Here is a 24,777-nt window from a genome sequence, read left to right as displayed (position 1 = left end):
GTATACATGTAAGAGCAAAGAATGTAGACCATACTTACAAGATTGGAGACTCTATTCTGGGAAGCAAGAATCTGAAAAAAATATCGGTTGGGGATGGATAACCAGGTGAACACGAGCTCCCAATGTGATACCGTGGCCAAAAGAACTAATGTGATCCTGGGATGTATAAACAGGGGGAATCTTGAGCAGGAGTAGAGAGCTTATTTCATCTCTATGTTTGGAACAGGTGCAAGCATTGTTGAAATATTGTGTACAGTTCTGGTGCCCACAATTCAAGAAGGATGCTCATAAATTGCAGAGGGTTCAGAGAAGAGCCATAAGAATGATTAATGGAATAGAAAGCATGCTTTATAGTGATAGCCTTAAGGAGCTATTATTTAGCTCAACAAACAGATGGCTAAGGGGTGACTTGATTACAGTCTATAAGATTGTACATGGGGAACAAATATTTAATAATGGGCTCTTCAATCTAGCAGAGCCCATTATTAAATATTTGTTCCCCATGTACAATAACATGGTATAACATGATCCAGTGGCTGGAAAATGAAACGAGAAAAATTCAGACAGGGAATAAGGCATAAATTTTTTTAACAGTGAGGATAATTAACCATTGGAACAATTTACCAAGGGTCATGGTGGATTCTCCATCACTGGTATTTTTTAATCAAGACTGGCTGTTTTTTCCAAAAGATCTGCTCTAGGAATTACGTTGGGGAAGTTCTCTAGCCTGGGTTCCACAGGAGATCAGACTAGATGTTCACAATTTCTAGCCTTGGAGTCTATGAATTTCAATTCTAAGAAGATGTTAGTAGTTTATAGCTATATAAAAGTACAGAGTGAGCTGTAGCTCACGAAAACTTATGTTCAAATAAATGTGTTCATCTCTAAGATGCCACAAGTACTCCTTTTCTTTTTGCGAATACAGACTAACACGGCTGCTACTCTGAAACCTGTCTTTAGTTTCAGTTAAGATGAGAAGACGGGCCCAAACCAGTCAGGGTATCTGACTTGGTTGACAGCAGCACCAACACAGCTTTTCAATCTTGGCAGAGGCTTAAACTGGATGATTACAATTACATTTACGGACAATTACATCACCTAGACATACTCAAATACCAGGCCAGGGAATAACAGTCATTATTTACTAAAGGCCAGAACCAAACAGCTTGTGTACATTTTAATTCTAACCATATGTTCCCACTCTCAAACTGCAACAGTGACATAGCATGTGTTTTTTGAAGGGTACAATGGACTTTAGATCTTTGCATCAAAGATTCAGGTAAACACTCTGAAAAAAACTCAGTACAGATAATCATCTTCTTGAAGACAAAATCCTAAAAATGTCTAAAATTTCAAAATTTTAGTATATATACACTAAATACACGCACACACACACACACACATGCAGTAATCTAGCTTGAATATAACTAAGCCATAGTTACTTCTAAATTGATTATTTTCCCCACTGTACCTTAATAGTGTAAATCTGATGCTATATTACTCTATTGTATTTCTAGGAAGATATAAAGAAAATGCATCCATGTGCGTTTATAAATCAACATTTTGTACTAAACCATTAAATGCTTTTTATTGTTTCCTCTTTTGGGATAATGAAAAATCCAAATGCTACCCTCAGAAACAATCCACTGTATCGCTTCCAGTTAATAGAAAACTATAAGCAGAGGGTCTATAGTCCCATAAGCATTCTGCACTTCAAACCACTCAGACCTATATTGAATTTTACATGCACAGTAAAAACCATGTAGCACAACAACAGAACCATATCAACCCAAGATACTTTTTGCTCACTTCTTGCCTAAAGTAGGGCAATAATCCCTCCCTCTCTTTTCTTTAAAGAACTTACCGACCAATGCTGCAATTTCCTGCGGTTCTGCCTGCTCATTCTTGTACTGTCCAAGGTAGTTCTAAATCCACTATCAATGCAAGAATTTTTTTCCTTTTCTTTTTTAATACTGGAAAAAAGGGAGCTAAGAGCAATGGGTTTCTCAAGTTGCTGCTCCCACGCTGCATGCACGCACGTATACACACGCACTGCTGCTACAGCAGCAACCCTTCAGGTGGGAGAGACAGAAAATCTTGGTAATTATGGCTCTAGAAGCACAAACCCCCTTTCAAGTTATTTTTTTTATGGGCTAAGGAAATGCCCTACTTTGACCTCTTCTTATGGGAAGCCCAAAAGAAAAGTTCAATTAAGTGATGACTGAAAGAGTTCTTTATGATGAGGCTGGGCTCCTGGTTACAAAACCTTGCAGAGCCCAGCCACATATCTATTTCTGTGGGATAGCAACCAAATAAATCAAATAGCAAAGGGGGAAAAAAGTAGTCAAGGGAAATGCAAGAGAATATGTTCCCACCACCACCACCATCTCGTCTGATATGAACTATTCATGTTTGCTTTTGACACTTTCCTTCCATTTCCCACCCCAGTATCCATTATTTAAATTATGTGCCATGAAGTTCCATATAGCAGCCAGTTACTTACAGCCACAGCAAAACAATCAAGGAAAAAGAAAATCCCATCGAGATGCTTTTTGCTCTTTTCAACTGGAATTTCCAAATGTTGGGATAGCCATGACAGGAAATTATACCGCCAAACCAAAGCATAAGAGTTGCTTTTATTCCTGCCTTGAACGACTTCAGATAGTTTTTCCCAATCATAAACAATGTTTTCAACATTTTGCTTTCTAAATCAGCACACCGTCTCCATGTCAGGTTTCATTCTCAGAAAATTGTTTAACATTGCCGTCTGTACAGAGGCCAAGCAATAAAATATTGTCTACCTGTAATCTAAAATAGTTTTTAGAACAGCAGCTCGTTTGACTGACATTTTAGTGGCTGGCTGGAGTGACTGGACCAAGATTCTTACTCAAAAATGCCCCTTCACAACAAAATAGAGTGAATAAACTAGGAAGCATTTTCCAAAACGAGGAAACATACCAAAAATCCCTACAGGCATGCAGTTCTTTTATGCTAATTTTAATGTGACTAATCTGCCAGAAAATGTGCTACTGACTCATACATTTGAAGGTATATATAGTATTTGATCTCACAGACTTTCTTTAACGTAACGTGATGGTAGGCATGTCCAAGTATATACATACATGAGTAAATATATAAAGCTGTGTAAATCTCACTATATGACAGAAGTTGCTCCTGCTCTAATAGCAGTCAGCATGGAAATCCAGAGGATTTTATGTGTACTTAAGTCAAAGTAATCCCTTTCTTAGTGTCATTGATTATTCCCATAGCTACCAGTATGCAACATATATATCAACAGTGAAATAGATATGAATTGTGATGAAACTGGTTGATAACTTATCATCACTGCCTACTATTACAAATTAACTTTGAAAAGATGGATGATAATAATACTTAGCACTTAATATCCATAAACCACAAAGCACTTTACAATGGCAGCTAGGTGATCTGAGATGGGGAAAAGACTTGATTGAAAGTCATACTGCATGTCAATACCTGAGCTGGGAACAGAACCCAGCTCAACTGGCTCCCAGGCAGTGGCCAAGATACTGCAGATCCTCCACTGTGATGCCTGTGACTCAGGCTGCGAAATGTGTTATATTTGGAGCTGCTCCGCCAGGTGAGCCAAAGGGAAATCACTATCCCACTGAAACAGCAGCAGGTGTGCTTAGCCTTTATGCTTGCAAGCCACTCATTGAAATTTATTAAATATTTTCAGATGTTCTTCTCAATTTTCAAATATATTGATTTATATTACAACACAGAATACAAAGTGCACAGTGATCACTTTATATTATTTTTATTACAAATGTTTGCAGTGTAAAAATGATAAACAAAAGAAATTGTATTTTTCAATTCGCCTCATACAAGTATTGTAGTGTAATCTCTATCACAAAAGTGCAACTTACAAATGTAGATTTTTTTGTTACATAACTGCTCTCAAAAACAAAACAATGTAAAACTTTAGAGCCTACAAGTCCTCTCAGTCTTATTTCTTGTTCAGCCAATCGCTAAGACAAACAAGTTTGTTTACATTTACAGGAGATGTTGCTGCCTGCTTCTTATTTACAATATCACCTGAAAGTGAGGACAGGTGTTCACATGGCACTTTTGTAGCCGGTGTTGCAACATATTTATATGCCAGATATGCTAAATATTTGTATGCCCCTTTATGCTTCGGCCACCATTCCAGAGGATATGCTTCCATGCTGATGATGCTCGTTAAAAATAATGCGTTAATTAAATTTGTGACTGAACTCCTTGGGGAAGAACTGTATGTCTTTGACTCTGTTTTACCCACATTCTGCCATAAATTTCATGTTATAGCAGTCTCGGATGATGACCCAGCATACGTTTGTTTTAAGAACACTTTCACAGCATATTTGACAAAACGCAAAGAAGATACCAATATGAGATTTCTAAAAATAGCTCCAGCACTTAACCCAAAGTTTAAGAATCTGAAATGCCTTCCAAAAATCTGAGAGGGACTAGGTTTGGAACATGCTTTCAGAAGTCCTAAAAGAGCAATACTCCGATGCGGAAACTACAGAACCCGAATCACCAAAAAAGAAAGTCAACCATCTGCTGGTGGCATCCTACTCAGATGATGAAAATGAACGTGCATTGGTCAGCTCTGCTTCGGATCGTTATCGAGCAGAACCCATCATCAGCATGGACACATGTCCTATGGAATGGTGGTTGAAGATGAAGGAACATATGAATCTTTAATGCACCTGGCACATAAGAATCTTGAAATGCAGGCTACAACAGTGTCATGCAAATGCCTGTTCTCACTTTCAGGTGACATTGTAAACAAGAAGCAGGCAGCATTATCTCCTGCAAATTGTAACCAAGTTTGTTTGTTTAAGTGATTGGCTGAAGTAGGACTGAGTGGACTTGTAGGCACTAAAGTTTTACATTGTTTTATTTTTCAATACAATTATTTTTTGTAAATAATTCTACATTTGTAATTTCAACTTTCACGATAAAGAGTTTACACTACAGTACTTGTATGAGGTGAATTGAAAAATACTAATTTTTTACAGTGCAACATTTGTAATAAAAATAAATATAAAGTGAGTACTATACACTTTGTATTCTGTGTTGTAATTGAAATCAATATATTTGAAAATGTAGAAAACATCCAAAGATATTTAAATAAATGGTATTCCATTATTGTTTAACAATGTGATTAACTTTTTTAATCTCGACAGCCCTAATTGTAAGATATTTTAAGATGGAGCCATACCACTGGCCATATCCATATCAACAGGCCAAAGGAGGCAAAGAAAAGGAAAAACAAAGGCAAGTATGTCCAGTGAAAAGGTGCTTTGAGAAGCTATTGTTTAAAGAGCATGAGAAAACATCTTATTTTTTAAAAATAATAGAGGATCCCACACTCTTATTATTATTATTATTTATTATTTCAATGATACTTAGAACCTCTAGTCAAGGACCAAGAGCCCACTATGCTGGGTGCTGTACAAAACACAGAACAAAAAGTCCCTGCCAGAAAGAGCTTACAATCTAAGTAGAAAAGACAGTGGCGGGTCAGTGGCAAAACTAGGAACAGAACACAGGTCACCTGACTTCCAGTCCAATACCCTATTCATGAAAATACATAACCTCCCAATTGAAGTGCCTCACAGTTATGGTTGACACTGAGCTTTGCAATTATACTAGGGATTAAATCCCTTTGTTGAGCATGAACACCAATGTGCACCCTCACCAAATTTAGAGTAGCACCTATTCTAAGCGCACAGCTGGAATGTTTTGAAAACTTACAAATAAGTCTACTTAACAGTTTAGGAGTTGGCCATACTGTGTCAGACTGATTGTCCAGGTAGCCCAGTATCTTCTGATCGTGGCCAATGCAAGATTCTTCAGAGGGAATGAACAGAAGAGGACAATTTATCGAGTGATTCATCCCTTTTCATCCAGTCCCAGCATCTGGCAGTCGGAGGTTTAGGGACACCCAGAGCATGGAGTTGCATCCTTGACCATCTTGGCTAATAGTCAATAATGGACCTATCCTCCATGAACTTATTTAATTCTTTTTTTAACCCAGTTATACTTTTGGCCTTCACAACGTTCCCTGGCAATGAGTTCCACAGATTGACTGTGCATTATGTGAAGGAATACTTCCTTTTCTTTGTTTTAAACTTGCTGCCTATTAATTTCATCAGATAGGTTACATAGCACAATTAGTCATTCTACAATTTTATATTTGAGTTCTTTCAGAACTCTTGGGTGAATACCATCTGGTCCTGGTGACTTATTACTGTTTAATGTATCAGTTTGTTTCGAAGCCTTCTCTACTGACACCTCAATCTGGGACAGTTCCTCTGATTTGTCACCTAAAAAGAACGGCTCCTCTTTGTAAATCTCCTTCACATCTGCAGTGCAGACTGATGCTGACCATTCATTTAGCTTCTCTGCAATGCCTTGTCTTCCTTGAGTGCTCCTTTAGCATCCTGATTGTTCAGTGGCCCCACTGATTGTTTGGCAGGCTGATGCACTTAGTTTTTGTGTCTGTTGCAAGTCGCTCTTCAAATTCTTTTTTGACCTGCCTAAATTAGACTTTTACACTTGACAGTTTATGCTCTTTTCTGTTTTCCAGTATCTGAAATAATGCCTTATTTTACAAGAGAGTGAAAAACTTTGATCTCCAACCAGAAAAAGCTCGGACACAACGAGTTTTAAAAGTAGCACATATGATAATCCAAGTTCTCCCTAGCTTCCTGGACCCTGACCCAGTTTCAAATCCTTCTTCCCATGAAAGCTGGTAGCCATACATGTCGATAGGTGGGAGGGGTGGCACTGTCTGAGCAGAGGCAGTGAGCAGGGCAGACAGATTCATGCTGATTCAAGCATTTCCTGGGAAACCTTTTGTGCCCCTGTGGAAATTCAAGTTGCCCTCCCTTTGCCAAGTCATAAGGGACCATCTTCTGTACTTGAGATGAAGCTCCCCCTGGAAACAGCTGACTCAGAGGGATGTAATTTATTCTTCCCCAAACTAGCAAGAGTGAATATTTGCACATGTTTCATTGTTCCCTCTGTCAATATAAAATACTATTAGCTGTTCATATTTTAGGCCACAACTTTTGTTTCATCAACCCTTCAGATTTTTATTTTGCAAATCCTCATGTTCTAGAAAATACATGGGCTTGTATTAAAAAAGGCCCAGGAGAGTCGTCATGATTCCAGATACTGGAAAAATCTTTGTCTATCTCATCGTCATCAAACTGGCACTTGTTCCATGTGAGTCAGATGCACAAGAAGTGCCTGAAAAGAGTCAAAGGGCAAAGTGTGCCATGAAAACTCGTGGTCACAAGATTACATTTCTTTGTTTAATGAACTAGCTTTGTCATCTCAAAGGCTGAAATCCTGCACATATAAGAAGTGAACTAATTTTTTTTAAAAGTTAGTGAGATGCTATGCATGCATCCAAATAACAGAATATTAGAAAAATGAGATTGAGTCTGACTACAGCAGACTGAGTTTCATCTTTAATTTAATTTTCTAAGAAACGTACTGACAAACATTGGAAAGCCAAAATCCACATACACACACGTGATTACACTTTAAATGATCAAAATTTTGATGCTTTTATTATAATCCTTCTGCATCTAGAATCCTTAATCCACCTCTGACCACTGTAGATGTATTCTCACAGCTGCATTAAAACACCAAACAGGCAAAGCATGTGCTTCTCTGGCTATATTTAGATTCATGCATATTTCCTCCCTCCATCATTCATAGTCCTTAATGACGCTGCTCACGGAAACAGCTAAAGTGGGGGGACGGGGATGGCAGGGGTGGGTCAGGATTATGCAGAAACCTTCCAGCCCTACGTTCTCTTCTGCGCTCCCATGTCACAATGCAGTGACTCAGGGGGTTCACGACCACAAAGCCACCAATGGATGCCTCTTGTATTAAGCTGCACACCCAGACAAGAAAAAGCAAGGGTGGGGGGGGGAGGACGGGGAGAGGGAGAACACAGAGAAAGAAAGAGAAAATGAATTGATACAAGGAGAACTGCAGCAGCTGTGTGCCAGAGCAATGGACAAAGTCAACAGCTGAGGAGGCTGAGGACGCACATTAATAAACTAATCGTGGAGAAATGGGAGCCTCCAACCAAAAAAATGTGATTAAGGATTTTAGCAGTCTCACCAGTTACTAAGCGATTTCACAACTGGAGTCATATTCAATCCAGCATTTCTCCCTGGGACAGATGTAGCGCACACTGTTTATTACATATGAAACTAATTTTTCTGGGACAAGTTTGTGGGAGAGGTTCTGAATATTGCTATCTTGTTTCTCTGAGTGCATCTTTTCACCTCATTCCCCCTACCCCCCGCCCCAAGGATGAAATAGAGGAGAAATATCAAAAATGCACAGGCATAAAAGCTTAGTAAACAGCATTTGCTCTGTGGTCCTGTGCTGTGTACATGAAGTGCACCCGTCAGCTCTATGACTAATGAAAAGTACATATTGAAAGTTCATAAATCATGGAAATATTTGCCTTGAATAAGATGCTACCTTCTCAGTGCTTTTCCTATCCAGTGAAAACCTGTCTTAAGTGACCATTCTAGAGACCATAATGGAGAGTTGCTTAAGAATAGTGGTGATCTAATAATGGTGGAGCAGAACTGTACTCAGTACTTCAAGGACATCTCTTAAGACAGGAGAATGCCTGATAAGGGTGGACTCTGGTAAAGGCATCAGTTTTGCCACAGCCATTTCTTGATGGTTCGCTAGATGCTGGGAAGTATAAATGGATTCTAAATATTCTGGGCCAGATTCCCAGCCCTTTTGTGCCCCCGTGAGCAGTGCAAAGAGGGCATAACTCAGTACAGTGGGCCAATTAACACAGCTGGAGGGAATTCTCAACTAATGTAAAGCCAGCAGAGCCAACTCCTGTGCCACTCTCCCCCGACATAGGGAGCACTAGCAGAGAGAGAAAGCATGATAAAGTGAGGTGGCAGGGATGAAGTGCAGGGTTTGTTCCTTTACAGCAATTCTCAGACGGCTTATAACCTCCTAGGAACTCCAGTCTGTTGTTGTAAATTAGAGCGGCCTTTAGGCTGCTTTAAATTATGTCAGGTCTAGGGCAGTTTCAAAATCAGGTGCTGTCCCCCCCCCGCTCCTCTCTGCCCCCTCCTCCCATCACTCCCACCTATGGCCACTAAAAAGTGGGAGTGCACATTCTCCTGGTCCCGTTCCAGCGCCCCTGCCCAGAACACATTTAAATGGGGTGAAGCTCTTCTCTCCACAGAGAACCAGTGCAAGACCTGTGCATAGAGAGACAGGTGTCCAGTCAAAAAGGGATCCTGGTGGCACCGGTCAGCACTGCTGACCGGGCCACTGACTGTTCGGTTTGCAGCACCATGCAGCAGGGCTGGCAGGCTCCCTCCTAGCTGCCATGCTGCGTGGCTCCCAGGTTGGGAAGCAGCTGGCATGTCTGGCTCCTGGCCTTAGGGGCTGCCGCGGGGGGGGGGGCATTCTGTCCCCCCTCCCCTGCAGGTGCAGCTCCCATTGGCTGGTCAGGGCAGGGGAGGAACTAGCACGACTGGCGAGTGCTCAGCAGGTGGCTGTTGAGGGGTCACATGGCGTGTGCCTCTCCCGCTGCTGCCCGGCCCTCTTCTCCTCGTGCTCCTCATGTGGCTGGGCTCGAGCTGCAGCACGTGGCATTGTTGCGAACTGTGGTCTGTCGCCCCATCGCTGGCACCCAGGCATTGGAGGTCTGTGTATCCCCGTGTCCGAGTGCTGGGAATGGGGCTGCACACCCATTCCCCTCACTGTAACCCTCCCCGTCCCACCCCTGTCCCCCTATCCCCCTGACTGCATCCCTCCCCTGTCCCATCCCATTCTGCCCCCCGCACCTGTCCATCCCAGCCCTGTACCACTTACAGTGCTCCCCCACCATCCTCTCCACCTCCCAAAGCCACCACCCCCATGTTCCTCACCCCTGCACCCCATTCACTTCCATACACTGCTGTGCTCCCGTTATATCCCTGTACACTCCTGTGCCCCCCCACATCCACATACAGCTGGAGCCTTCTGCCTCCCCCTACATCCCCCCATATATCCCCCCTACTCCCGTCTCTCCTTCACTGCTCCTCTCTCACCCCCTCCTTGCTCTTGTCCTTGTCCCCTTTCCCTCCCCATCCTCTCTCCTCCACACTACACCCCATTTTTTCCCATCCAACCCATGCTCCTCCCTTCCCGGCTGGGTGATTTAGGCAGCCCCTGGAAAAGTATATGAAAAAGTGTCTCTGTGTAGGCAAGTGTGTGCATGCATGTATGTATGTAAGATACTTTGTGTCTTTGTGTAGGGAGGCATGTGTCTTGCCGCATGTGGGTATACCTATGTGAATAAAATTTGCAGCCGAACTCTGACTTTAATTCTTTTGCTCGTTTGTACACAAAAACATTGCTGACATAAAATATGTGGTATTCATTTCATAACAAGTTTTTAAAAGAGAAAGGAACTCTAACAGAAATGTATTATTTCTTAAAAAGTGAATGTTGACTAGTAATTGAAGAAAAGCCAATGTTTCATACTTTCTCCCCACCTTTGTCTAGCTACATTATCAACTCTTTGTTGCATACCTTCTCTTTTTATGTGCATGTCCAGCACCTACCACCCTGGAGCCCTGATGTGAGTGAGTTAGTGAGAGATACCCAGATAATCCCGGCAAGTGACCCGCACACACACACTGCAAGGGAAGGTGAATAATCCCCCAGGTCTCTGCCAATCTGATCAAGGGGAACATTCCTTTCCAATCCCACATATGGCCATCAGTTAGACCCTGAGCATGTGAGCATACATTCTGCTCCACTGAAATCAATGGCAAAGCTCTCGCAGGCTTTATTCAAGCAGAATCAGATACTATGCTCTTTTATGAAGCAATTATCTGTACATGGGATGTTATACATAGCCCCTTGTTTCTCCCTAAATTATAAATACAAACCTGATGCTTAAAAGAAAAAAATGGTATTTAACGTCAATAGTGCAAAAATTATACTGATAAATTGGAAAAACCATCAACCATCAGTATTCAATAATAATACGAGTTTGAGCTGTTTATCAGTAAAACCTGGTGGAAAAAACAAACATAACAACAATATGTGTGTTTTATGGCAGGTTATCCCATCAGTTCATCACGTCTGGCCCACTAATATGGGCCACTGCCTGGTGCTTCAAAAGGGCATAACTGAAATCTAAAATTCACCTAGCCAATTATTCAATGCAGTACAGAAGGGAACATTTTCCTTTTTACCTGCCTGCAATCTGCTTCTGTCCTGAAGAATATTTGATTATCCTTATCTCACCTTGCATAACAGCTCCTGCTAAGAGCAGTAATCAAGACAAATGTGTGTTAAAAGAGTCCAGTATTTCTGAGAATTTTGATTCAAAGTTATAGTAATCATCATCTAATCTAAAGTTCACAATATTAATCACTTCAATTTTAAGGGAAAATAATATGAACCTTTTCTCTCCAATGGCTGAGTTAGCGCTTTTTAAATTAGCATTATTCTTTGTAACTATAATTACTATTGAAATCATTATAGTTTCCTGGGAAGGTACAGTTTGTTTCCTTCAAATTTTATACACTACAATGCTCAAAAAAATGTGTGAAAATATATTATAAGCTTCTAGAGCTATACTGTTATAGCAAATTGTAGAGTATGGTGCTAAAGATTCAATAGCGAACAATAGTGAGAAAGGTAAATAGTTATCATTTTTAAAAGATTAATACCAAGCTTCCACAACAAACTTATCTGTCTTTCAAATTAACTGATTCATAAGAGTTTGATTCTTCTAGCTAACCACCAAAATTTAATGTGCCCCACAGGATTTTTACGTAAAAATTGCCACACAACTTCAGAGCAACGCTATATCTATTCCAGTATGCAAAGGCTTCACAGGAAAGTGTTAAGGAAAAAAAGGGGGGAATCATCTTTCCACAAAAGAAGTCAGTTATACCATGAATCCTGAGATTTTACATTACATGTAAATTGTATCTAAGGTTCACAGGGACTTAAATCCCAGGTATGGTTTGGGATCCCTTCCTACAATTGAGTATTTAACCAACAAGTAAACATTGCATTCCTTCAGCTCTAATTCTGATACTGCACCTTACTCATGTGATGGCCCATTGCTTTCTTATATAACTAAGGTTTGTAGTCCCCAAGTTCCACTTTATTAGATTAGAAACATTTTACTACCTGACTTCCACACAAACCTGCTGAAATCTATTTTACTGGAGAAGAAATTCACCAAAGTCATTATAAAAGAGGGATGAAAGATTCTCCTTTCAACATTCACATGTAGTTCCCATTATTAGTCTTACAGCCTCTGGCTCAAGCCCTCCAGTCAAAATATGTAGCCAAAAAAAGTATACTGCATGGAAATGCCATTCTCCTAGGGTATGTCTACAGTACAAAATTATGTCAACCCAAGTTACATCAACTTACAGCCGCTGCAGTAATTAAATAGCTTTTGCATGTCCACATTATGGACCTCATGTGGGCCATGTGTGTCCTCACCAGGAGCACTTGCACAGATTTAACTGTCAATGTGGCCATTGTGGGATTGCTTCTGGAAGGCAACAACAGTTGATGTAAACAACATAGTGTCTATACCAGTGTTCCGCCGCTTGTGCAAGGAAAGCCCCTGGCAGGCCGGGCCGGTTTGTTTACCTGCCACGTCCGCAGGTTCAGCCGATCGCGGCTCCCAGTGGCCACGGGTTCACTGGTCCAGGCCAATGGGAGCTGCTGGAAGTGGCAGAACAAGTCCCTTGGCCCGCACCACTTCCAGCAGCTCCCATTGGCCTGGAGCTGCGAACCGTGGCCACTGGGAGCCGCGATCAGCCGAACCTGCGGACGCGGCAGGTAAACAAACCGGCCCAGTCCGCCCCGCCAGGGGCTTTCTCTGCACAAGCAGCGGAACAAGTTTGGGAACCACTGCTCTACACTGACACTATGCTGACCTAACTACATAGACGTTGACTCTACACCTCTCATTTAGGTAGAGTTATTAAGTTGGTGTAGTGGGTGAGTTACACTGGCAAGCGACATTTTAGCGTAGACACTTGCAGAGTTAGGTCAACATAAACTGCTTTATGTCAGCCTAACTCCAGTGTAGACCAGGGCCTAGCTAACAACCTCACCAAAACTGTTCACACATTCTTTGAGTCACAAACAGTAGTTTAAGGATTTTACTTTTCTTCCTGCATAACCTGAAAAGCTCCTGCAAATGTTGGGGCAATTTCAAAACTAATCAAGCCATCAAAATACTTTAAGTACATCTCCCTTACAGAATTAGCCCATTTCAAAATGCTTTTTACATGCTTGTTAAAGCTTTTTATCCTCTGGGTCTGCAGGGTTAACATTCCCTAAAGGCGGTTCTAGGAAGCTAACACCACTCTATAGGATCAAAGACCATATTTTTCCTTCATCTGTGTCCTTCAGTAAATTCTAAAAGCCCTGTAGTTTTTAAAGATAAAAACCATTCTATTAAACAGAGCTTCATTACAAGGGTAGAAGACACAATAAAAAAAAATACAGACCACTTTTGTTCTTAAGGAAATAAAAATAAAATCTTAATTTTCTTTATTTTCAGGTTCTGTGTGATCATATTTATAACCAGCCAAACAGAGCAGAGAACTCAATTAATCAGAAAGTGTAATAAGACCTATACTGGGATAGTCTCAACGAACAGAAAGAAACCTACAAATTCTTCTGCAAAAGGAAGAGAAGGAAAATAACTAAATCTGAACATATTACAGACTTTCTAACTTATGTGTGACCAGCTGAATGAAAATGGTGAATCTAACCTTGCCATAGAAATAAGTTGTTCAGTAGTATCCCTGATAAAGCAATGGTGAGGAAAATGCATGCTAGATTCTAAATTTGGTTCACAAAATATTTTAGCCCTTTTCAAAGGTGATCATCAAAGACAATACAAATCAATGGATGGCTGTTTTTCCTCATCACTCTTGAGAGCAACAGTAGAACTTTTAAAAATCCATGGAAGTAGTGATATACTACCTGCCACTGGCACTTCTATGCCTTCATGTGATCCACAACAGAAATAGTGGAGAACAGGATTTCAGATGAAATATCAACTTTATCAGAAATCTCAGAGGTGGGGCTGAATTGTAATCTGAAGGGGTCAATAATGTGTTTTAAATATTTGCTCCTTTGTATTTAGGATACACTGCAGTGAATGATAATCTATATCAGAGGGACAAGTTCTTCCTTTCTAGCAATAAGTTCAGGACTGCCAATGTCTGTGACTCAACAAGTACCATCTGAACCTGTTCACCATGCTGCTTTCTCTGCCAGTCCATTCCCCTGTATATGGCTAGGATTGGAAGAAATATGCTTTAAAAAGATATTACACCCCAAAAGCTTGGAATTCACTACATAAGCAGCTGTAGTTAAATGTGAATTCTTTGTATGGATTACGAGGCTATTAGTGATAGCAATTTGCATATGGAACTTTATTGAAAAATGTGTGTTACTGGAATTTTACAACTTTAATATATTAATAGGAAGTATATGTTCTTAAATGTATTAAGTTCCTGGTTTCTGAAATTTACTATTTTATGACATATACTAATGGAAGCAACCTTAACTAAATTTATTACTATATTTTTATTTTAATTGATATAAATATCTATTCCTTTACTGAATCTCACTGAACAGGAGTACTCTGGATTTATTCTCTATTTAAATGTTTATTTTGACGCTAACTGGGAAAAACCAGGCCATAAAAAATAGTGTGTGCATTTTTTGCTATGTTGAGAAAATGAAGCTGTATCTTGGCTCAAAAAAATTCTAATCATAATGCACAAACAAGAAATGGTGTATTTAGCAACTGGGTTTTCGTTGTTATTCCCTTGCAAATGTCACTTCAAGCTCCAATCATTATAGATAAATCAGGTCTAACAAAACTATTTCATTAACTACCACAATCAAATTCTTTAGATCATATATTCATGTCTCCCTTAGAAGTTAACTTTAGTACCACTCCCGAATCTACAGTGCAGAGTTTCCAATTCTATCCTAGAAGACAATCACATTCTTCTCACTGGTCATTGGAGGATTTGTGGCAATCTATTTATTGTTGTATTTTTTCCCGATTTTTCTGTGTGGTCTTTTAAAATGAACCTGTGAGAGCATGTTGATGAACAACATTCTGCTTTGCCAACAACAATTTTTTTAATGCATCACCTATTCCTTTTTCTCTCATATTTATGAAATTAGCCTCCCTCCACCCTGAGGACATACACCACAAAGCATTTATTAAATGGTGACATGGTTTATTGGAGCAGAGAGCATTCGTACATACATAGTTGTGTTCTCTTGCTGTTATTAACCAGGGACCGAATTCCATGCTATACAGTCCATGAGATTTGAGGACTTCAATAGCTCAGACACAGGTGAGAGGTTTTTTGCAGGAGTGGGTGGGTAAGATTCTGTGGCCTGTGTTGTGCAGGAGGTCAGACTAGATGATCATAATGGTCCCTTCTGACCTTAATATCTATGAATCTATATCCAAAACACTCCCAGTGACACCAGTGAGAATTTCGAACAAGCAAGGACTGTGGAGCTGGGCACCAGGTCGTGTTACATTTCTACTGAAATCCATAAACAAACAAAATAACTAAGTGTTTACGGTTCAAAATATTGTTTTTCCAACAAAATTGCTACCACTCGCATCAATTTTTAAAATGTTCACCAGGGATCAGTATTAGCTTCGTGGCAGCAGACTTGCCATGCACTGCAACAACCAGGAAATGAAGCCTCTTATTCTGATCTCTGCGTTCCTTCCTTTTCTCAGATTAGTAGGTCTAGCATCGCTGCCATTTGAACATTGGCAGAATTAGCGTTATACCGCACAAGCTGTTCAGGCCCTGGCAGTGGCATATTCATGGCAGAGCAGCGTAGCCCAAGCTGTTTCAGTGGAACATTACTATAGTGAAGCATGAGCAAGGCTGAGCCCTGGTCATGTGAGAATTCAGCTTCTGCAGTTAAGCTGCAGAGGGCCCTCATACTAAATTTAATGCAGTAGATAATGTTCAGCTGAGGTATATGATCTAATGCTTTCTCTGTACTCCCAGGGGATTAGATAATTGATTGGTGAAGCATGCTGAGTTATAGTAAACAACATGTCTGCATCAGGCCAGCCATCAAATTGTATTTAGTTCTATTCATCATCAACTTTTTTATAGCCAAAGCCCTTGGATTGTTGGAAACAGGTTTTTTTGAATCACACTCAGCTGCCTCCTTGCCACCCTTAACAATATCCATTTACAAAAGTCACTTAGTATATTGGAGAGATGGGATAACGCCTTCCCTCTTCTCTCACGATGAACTCCACCTCCCTTATTAATAGCCACTCCCTTCCTACCCCTTTCCTCTCGCAGAGGAAGCAGAAAAACAGCTGTCTTCACAGATGACATCAAATCTGTTCTTTGGCTGACAAGCAGAGAATGCTGATAATTGGGGCTGTCTGCTCCAACTCATCCACGAAAGCAACAGCTTCTACTAGCCTGAGGCCTACACACTTGAGTCCTCCCTTGCCAGCTTTTTGAATGAGCTAAGATAATGCAAGAGAGTTGAATGCGATCTTCATGCTTAAGCCAAGAGTCTAATGCATTTCTGGAAACAGAAATCAGATATGATGTATAAAATGATTATACATCCCTTGCTCTGTCAATGCTTAGCTGCATGACCCGGGCAAGTGTATTAAACTGTGATTATTTTCAGAAAAGAGATTACATAAAAATGGCACCTCCTTACTCAACCAATCTGCTCCCTGCTTGTTGTCAACCACACCTGCTCACTTTGTGACAAAAAGATGATTTTAAATACTTAATTAGCTTCTGTTATCCCCAAACAGCCAGAAGTGGGCCCCGCCCATGCTCTGCCCCCAGACTTCCCCTCCTGCTTCCCGCTCTGTGTCTCCACCTGTGTGGTGGCCCCAGCTTGGGCTGCACCGCCCATACTCCTGGCACTCTGGGACTGAGGGTGTTGGGGCCATGCCGCCCGCCCTGCCAGTGCTGAGGCTGTGCCACCAGCCCTCCCAGCCGCTCTGGGGCTGAGGAGCCTTCAGCCACGGCATCTTCACTCCCGATGCTCCGTGGCTGAGGGGGCTGTGGCCGCAGTGCCCACACTCCTGGCGCTCCGGGGATGGAGGTGCTAGCCTGGGGCGGAGGCCAGCAGCCGCAGTGGGGGGGCTCTGGGCTCAGCCTGATAGAGGGGGCATGCCGCAGGCAGAAGAAGCGGGACTGGGAGCTAGCCTCCCCCCAGCCAGCGGTTCACACACCGCCCATCAGTGTAAATCCAGAATTTAACTTCATTAAACTCAGCACTGAAGAAACAGACCAAATTTGCTGCACATTTTCAAATGCAGCGTGTTTAACTCAGATTACAGAGTCGTGTAACTTAACTTCATTCTAACTATACTTATACACATCAGCTGGACCCAGCTTGCTGGTGACGATGCACAAGTCAGAAAGAAAATCTCTGAGGGTTTTATCCTGAAATCTTACTTTCAGATCACAGGTAGAACCGGAAGGGTTAGGAAAAAAACATCCGTTTACCAACTGAGCACATATTTGGTGTGAAAAAATCACGCCAGAAACACATGAAATGCAACTTTTTTTTCAGATCATTAAAAAGGAAAAAAACTGAAACAAACTGTGTCTCAGTTTCCCCTTCTGTCAAATGAATAATCATACTTAGCTACTTCACAGGGACTGTTGTGAGGATGAATTAATGTTTGTTAAGTACTGAAATTCTAGGATCAAAAGGGACTATGGAAGTTCAAGGTCTCTTTGCTTTCTCCTTTTTCCTCTCACCTTCCTCCTTCCCAACCCAACCAGATCCTTCTGTTTCCCCCTCACTTCATCCTTCCATTCCTCAGACGTCCAGCTCCTCCTCCCTGTGCAACACACTACTACTTCCCCCACAGGGTCCCCAATTCCATCTTTTTTCAACCCCAAAAAACTCTTTATAACCCAACTTTTTCATGTTACCTACCAACATGCTCCATAGACTGTTGCTTGTTCTCCCCCATCAAAACCAACTACTGTTGAAGGGGTCACATTATGAAAATAGAAGGTCTCAGCTCTGGACCTCTTCCTCTTGGGCACTGAGTAGCATCTCTGTTGGAATTAAACATGCTCCGTGGTTCTCTCAAGCCAACGATGTCCCAGCATACATTGCCTCCTCTGATTCCAAGGAAGCCCAAAATACTTACAACCAAGTTGCTGCAAATCAAATAGTTTCTTAAATGATTAAATGCCTGGGTTAATCTAATTAGGGATCCTCAAACTTCATTGCACCATGACCCCCGTCTGACAACAAAAACTACTACACAACCCCAGGAAAGGGGACCGAAGCCTGAGTTCACCCGAGTCCTGCTGCTCCAGGTGGTGCTTTGGCTTCAGCACTGGACCATTGGGATCAGGCTTGGGTCACCGCCCCAGCAAGTCTAATGCCAGCCCTGTGACCCCATTAAGACAGGTTTGCAACCTACTTTGGGGTCTCGATCCACAGTTTGAGAACTGCTGATCTAATGTTTTATATAGTCCAGCCTGTAGACCTGACAAATATCAAATAGCAAGGTAACTGGAGAGGAAACTTTTGCTGTTTATTAAGATCTCTGGAGAAATCAGGTGACATTAGATGATGAAATCAGGCCCCCGCAAAATAATGAGGCTGGCTTAAAAATCATTAGAATTTAAAGAATGCTACATTTTGGGTTCTGGGTTTTGAATCGTTAAGAGTCATGACTGCCTCCACAACCCTGAGGGATAGAAACTTACTTCAAAAAAGAAAGAAAAAAGAAAGAAGGACATAATGTGAAATTATAAATAAATTATGACAATTGGCTTAGATTGCACATTGATGTGCTTAGAATGGGTGCACTCCAAATTTCATTTCAGTTTCATAGCTGGGTTCATGGTTCCAGCTTGTTAAATGTCAGAAATATCGCTGGAATTAGTAATACCTCTAAAACAAGAATGGACTTTTTGAATTGTGTCCAGTGTACTTCCCCATCTCATAAGGCTGCTGAGGATTAATTAACTGATATTTTTTTAAATGTTTTGGAGATGGAAACTGATATATAAGTGTTAAAATGCTATTACTGGCAATAAAAAAAATTGCCTTCCCAAATCTTGACCCTATCTCTGTAACGAAGAAAAAAGGTTACAAAAGAAAGCTATTAAGTCACGGCCTAATAAATTGTTAAGAGAAACACTGAGTCCACTGTATGCATTGGCAGGAAAAAAGTATACAAAGTATTTCAGACAGAACTGAGAAACCAGTCAGCAGTTTTATTCTTTCCTTGATCTTGCAAACTGGGATTCTTCACAAGCAGGAACCCACTGAACAAAGTAAACAACTGAATTCAGCAAATATACCACACTGTGTCAATGGTATATATGGTACTGCATGTATTTCTTCAAGCATGTTTATGTCTAAAGTTTAGAAAATAGCATTAATATATAGCAGCCTTTAATCTGTACATTGCTATTAATCAGGGGTATACAGCTTTTAAAATTTTTAATTTTATTTACATTGCCCCAAACTATTTCTGCAAATGAATGTAGTTCCCTCAGAAAAGATCCACAGTTCCCATGCATGGAGCTAGTCTGGCATGGGGTGACCTTTGTTCACTAAACCACAGCCATATTGTACATGGCCCCCTAGGATGTGCGTGTTCCAGATGGGCATAGTCATTTTGTTTTAAGTAGGAAACCAATACATGACCTGCCCATCCAGCTTGCCAACATTCCCTCTGCAAACATTTACAATCCATGCATTTTGCTATCCAATTACTCTACATACCTTCCAGTCATAAAGATACTTGTGTCTATAATATATTTCTTTTATTTGTTTCATTTTCATTACACACAGGACTCGGGCAGTAAAATAGAGTGAAACATTTTACAGCCTGCAACCCACAGCAGCACAGAAACCATAAGGAATTCACAGATGTGATTACCTTCTTCTAAGTTAAAAGCATTACTTCAGAAAGGTCATTTCATAAAATGGGTTGATTTGCTGAAGAATAAACATACCTCAGCTTGTCCAACAGCCAATCCTCCAGACGAACTCTTGTCAGCCTGGTTTAAACAAAGGGTTGCTTTAATTAGTGAAATATTACCAACTGACTGGGCAAATTCCAAAAATACTTCACTACAATTAGGAAAGCTTTCCTTCTATTCATTACTACACAGCATTTAAGAAATAATATTTAACCCCTTGACAGCCATATAGGTATACCTTAAGTAAGCCCCATGCAGTCTCCCCCAATTGTCTCTCACAATACCGGCTAACATGCTATGGAAAAATCGTTGCTGCATCAGAAAGGCTTCTGGCAGATATTATTAATTTCAGGTTTCAGTTTCTATTTTTATTTGCGTCTTTGGCTCCTTTACCAAAGTGTAACTTCCTAGAAAATTCTTTCTTTGCAGATTTATTTTGGTGTGTTTATACAGAAATTTTGACTCCATACATTTGATCAAAAATGGGTTGCTTCATTAGCAATGCAATAAGCACAAGAGGTTTTTTGGAAGTCTCATACTGTTTTTAATACAGTCTCATTAATTGTTCCCACCCTATATGTAATAATCTACATCCTTACACATTGGAGAAGACCTCTGTGTTAGACCGAATGCTTATCTCTCTCACCAACAGAAGTTGGTCCAATAAAAGATATTTTATTCTCTCTCACCCACCTTGTCTCTCTGATATCCTGGAAGCAACATGGCTGATCATATATGATAGATGTCCTTTACAGCCAAATTTCCAAAAATAGGCACTGAAGCTCTGCATGCGCATTCATCCTCGTTGCATGTGCACGTGCAAATGCTTGTTGGCTTGTTTTAAGATTAAGCTAAAGTGTCGTTATGACATACCATGGCTCATAGTCAATATAAACCAATCATTCCTAACTAAGGGCTTAATACAGAGTATTAAGAAGTATGAGCTATTACTCTTACCCTGCTCTTTATCAGCTCTTGCCTGTGTTTAACTGTCCCATATCTTTGGTCAGAAATTATAAGTCTTTTAAATGGCAATGGGTCAGATCCTGCTCATTTTTCTTACATGAGATGTCCCATTGAGTACACTGGAACTATTTATGTGAACAAGGCTTTGACTCTTGGAACCTATCTTCCTCACTAATTCTGATCTTATGCAAGCAAGATACCTTACGAATTTTTCACGGAAATTTCCCCTTAGCAGGACTATTCCTTTTGTAAGCATTACCCTATAATTTACTCCTATCTTGCTATTTCATGTTATTTATTGTAGCCATAGTTTATACTATATCTGGATGCCTTTAAAAACTAATTTTAGAGTCAACATCTTGCTATATAATCTATGCAAGGTTTACTTATCATCTAACCTAATGTTATAATTTTCTACACTCTCAACCTGTTTAAATCCAACAATTTACTTTTTCTAAGAGAAGGTAAGTGCCATACATGTCATCTCAGGAGGATGTATATTTGGTTTTGCATTACAAGAATCATATATTTACATCGGTTGTAAATTTGTTCTCACAAACCCCACTTTTGTAGATACAGGTGGTTATGGCTCATATATGGCAGTCAATGGGATTTAGGCTCCTAAATGCCTATGCCACTTTTGAAAGTGAGACTTAGGATCATAACTCACTTAGGATGCTGCTATGTAGAACCCAGCAATGCCTAAATACCTTTACAAATCTGTGGAACATGTATGAGAAAACAGGCATTTTTGCAGACACAAGTTGAAAGGGAGCAGCTGATAACCTAGTCCTCTAATAAGGTTTTATTGTTATTGTTTTTAATAATTGCTTCATATGAATCTTCAGCAGCCCAAGCATCACTGAAAGGGAAATGTTGGGACCCGAGTCCTTTTCCCTGTAAAGGATGCAATAAAGCCTATATGTATCCTTTAAAAAACCCACAAAAGCTGAAAATATACAGTTGTATTTCAGCTTCATATCCATTGGTAACTGTTTTATAGAATAGTTAAACAATGTGTGTGCGACTTCTCTTAGCCCACTGGACTTTCTTCAGCTGTCAACATCTACTGTGTGAGTACACAGCAGCAATTGCCAAGTCCCACAGAACATAATAATGCAAGTTTAATAAATCATAATTATTCATTGTAACTCATTAAATTAGTGGTTCCCAACATTTTATAATGATGCCAAGCCATCTATGGGGAATGACCCAGCATCTCCAGGTTGAAAAGCACGAGCCTCTAGTACTTGGGTCAAGGAACCAGGTCCAATATTCAGAAGCAATAGCTGACTCATAAACCTCTATCAGAGGTTCATCCACTAGAGGGTGACAAACAGCCACACTGTGGTAGCATGGGTTAAACATCTGTAGTGAATCTCTATCTTAAAATGGCTTGGAGGATGGATGTTTCCTTGTGCCCATTTGCACCACACCCTGGCATAGCGGCCACCATTATCTTCTTTTTCTTCTGAAATAAAGTCAATGCTCTACAGAAATCAGTTCATCCTACCCATAGATGTATAGTGTGAAGTGCAAATCTGGTAGCCATATTGAACCAGCAACTCTACACAACTGCTTTTAGTAGAGGGGGAAGGGAACAATGCCGTATCTAACTAAAACTACAGGGGGTGTTGAGATGGACAGAATGAAATTACTCATGCTGGAATATGGGCAGGATACTTGGCCGAGCACAGCAATGCTCATTAAAAGTTCTAAGGGACCTTTAATACCCAAAGAGATAGTTGAAACATTCAAAACAAAAGCCCCTCAACTACCACAGCTGAAATTTATAAGCAACACAGAAATTATTTGACTGAGACCACAGTAAAAGAAAATTTATTTTAAAAACTGAGGTACTTTAATTTCTTCCTGACAACCTGTTCTGGAATCAGTTAGGGTAACAGATATGTGGAGTGCCAGTCATTAAATTCTGCTATTTAACATCTTCAGCATCAAATGTCCATAGTTTAACATACAGTAAATAAACAGGCTTGCCAATTTTCCGTTGTGGCATGTTGTACATGAACATTATATCAAGATATAGAAAATAATGTACACAGATAAGCCTTTCTGAAGGAACCACTAAGAAAAAATATAAATCAAAATCTGCAGTACCTGCCAGCTACTAACATGCCTGTATGATACAAATTCTGAAGCACAATACTGTGGTAAATTCCATAGCCAAGAAACTCCAGCATTCAAGGAGCTCTACCTGTTTCATCGGATAATTTTAGTCAATTCTGGTTCAAATACCTGCTTGACACACAACCCGTTTGGAGGAAGAGGAATATAATATGCTTGTCACCCACAAATTTCAAAACCCTTAAAAGAGCAGATGAAGAAACTGAGACACAGGTGGGTTTAAGCTAAATATTTCAAACATAAGTACCTAAAGTTAGGCACCTAAATAAAATGACTGATTCTCAGAGATAATGAGCATTCAGTGACTTCAAAGCATCTCACACGAACTCCCATGCAATCTTACATCATTTTTCAAAGCAATATGTATTCTCATTATTATTTGTACAGAAAAAATACCACTCTACAATTGAGACTTGCACTGAGTTTAAAACCAAGCTAAATAACACAAGATATAAATCATTTTATTTTCTGTGCATGTAATTCATTGAAAAAACACCTGTCCGAATGTACTCAAAGTTATCAAAACGTTACTATTATATAGAATACTGCACCAGCTTCAGTTGGGAGCTAAAGGGGAGGGGCTTACTGCAGAACCAATGTCCACATACCACAGAACACATAGCACCCTGAATGCAATGAACATCTTTCAATGGCCATTTTATAGTGAACCCATGGCCAGACCAGGAATTCTTCTGCTCTTTCTCTGACAGCATTTTCCTCTCTGCTTTGGAACTCAAGCTCAGCAGACAGAGAAATGCTTTCCTGCAGGCAAGAATGAACAATCTCTCCCAATTACATAGCCATGTGTGGGCTATGAGCAATTTTTCAAACATAAAAGGCAAAAGGGAATTTGCTATCCATATATTAACAAGTTAAAACATGCCACCTGCAGATGGAAGGGATCAAAGTGTCTATTTGAGTCACCTCAAAATTAATCCCCTCCAGGAATGTTTTTCTCTCACTGTGTTTCCCCCACTCTCAAGAGCAAAAAGCCAAGCTCAAAGAATGTGCCCAGCTTTTTTGTACAAATATGATATTCCCTAATACACCACACCCTCTTCTTTCTGTAAAATAATATGTTTTTTCTCCCGCACAGTACCCAAATACACAATGCAGCAGAGGGCTGATTTCATACTTATTGTCTATCAGCCACGATGCCATGTTTTGTCAGAAAAAGATTCATTGCAGGTTTCTGTTGGGAATGGTGTTTCTATGATAGAAAGGCTTTCTTCATCACAGGACAAATCACACTCTGGTTGCAACATGAACATTCTTCCAGAATGCAGAGAAGACGGATGAGTAAAATGTTTTGCAACATCTATAACACAAAATGCAAAAAGTGGAACCCTTTTTACAGATGTCAATAAAGTGAGTGAATCTGATGAGGGCAAAAATGTAAGGGTAAAAAGAAAAAAATAGCCAGCCAGTATCATGTGTAGATTTAATATCTATGTTCAGTCAGAAATTTACTCCTGGGCAGAAAAGACCAGCTTAAAAGCTATATACCATTTAAGCCCTTGTTGAGGGTTTAAGCAGAACCTGAATGTTGCATAAGCCTTCCATTGCTTTCTCTGCAAATGGAGTGGACTAA

General features: G+C 40.3%; 1 protein-coding gene across 14 annotated transcripts in view; it reads right to left on the bottom strand.

Moving 5' to 3' along the window:
• The window catches only part of TNS3 (tensin 3), a 338,104-nt gene that overhangs the window by 256,813 nt on the left and 56,514 nt on the right, over nt 1-24,777 (bottom strand). For 7 of the 14 annotated variants that reach the window (XM_038389568.2, XM_038389570.2, XM_043508663.1 and 4 more), the window contains exon 2: nt 20,109-20,153. The exons of 5 other annotated variants lie outside the window; for them this stretch is intronic. In XM_038389568.2, the coding sequence (XP_038245496.1) occupies nt 20,109-20,153 (45 nt within the window). Of the gene's footprint in view, nt 1-20,108; nt 20,154-20,313; nt 20,368-24,777 lie in introns of those variants that run through there. 2 more of the 14 variants (XM_043508672.1, XM_043508669.1) reach the window with 2 other exon arrangements.

This window comes from Dermochelys coriacea, chromosome 2 (assembly GCF_009764565.3).
Source record: "Dermochelys coriacea isolate rDerCor1 chromosome 2, rDerCor1.pri.v4, whole genome shotgun sequence".
Classification (NCBI taxonomy): domain Eukaryota; kingdom Metazoa; phylum Chordata; order Testudines; family Dermochelyidae; genus Dermochelys; species Dermochelys coriacea.
This window is presented reverse-complemented; position numbering and strand designations above follow the sequence as displayed.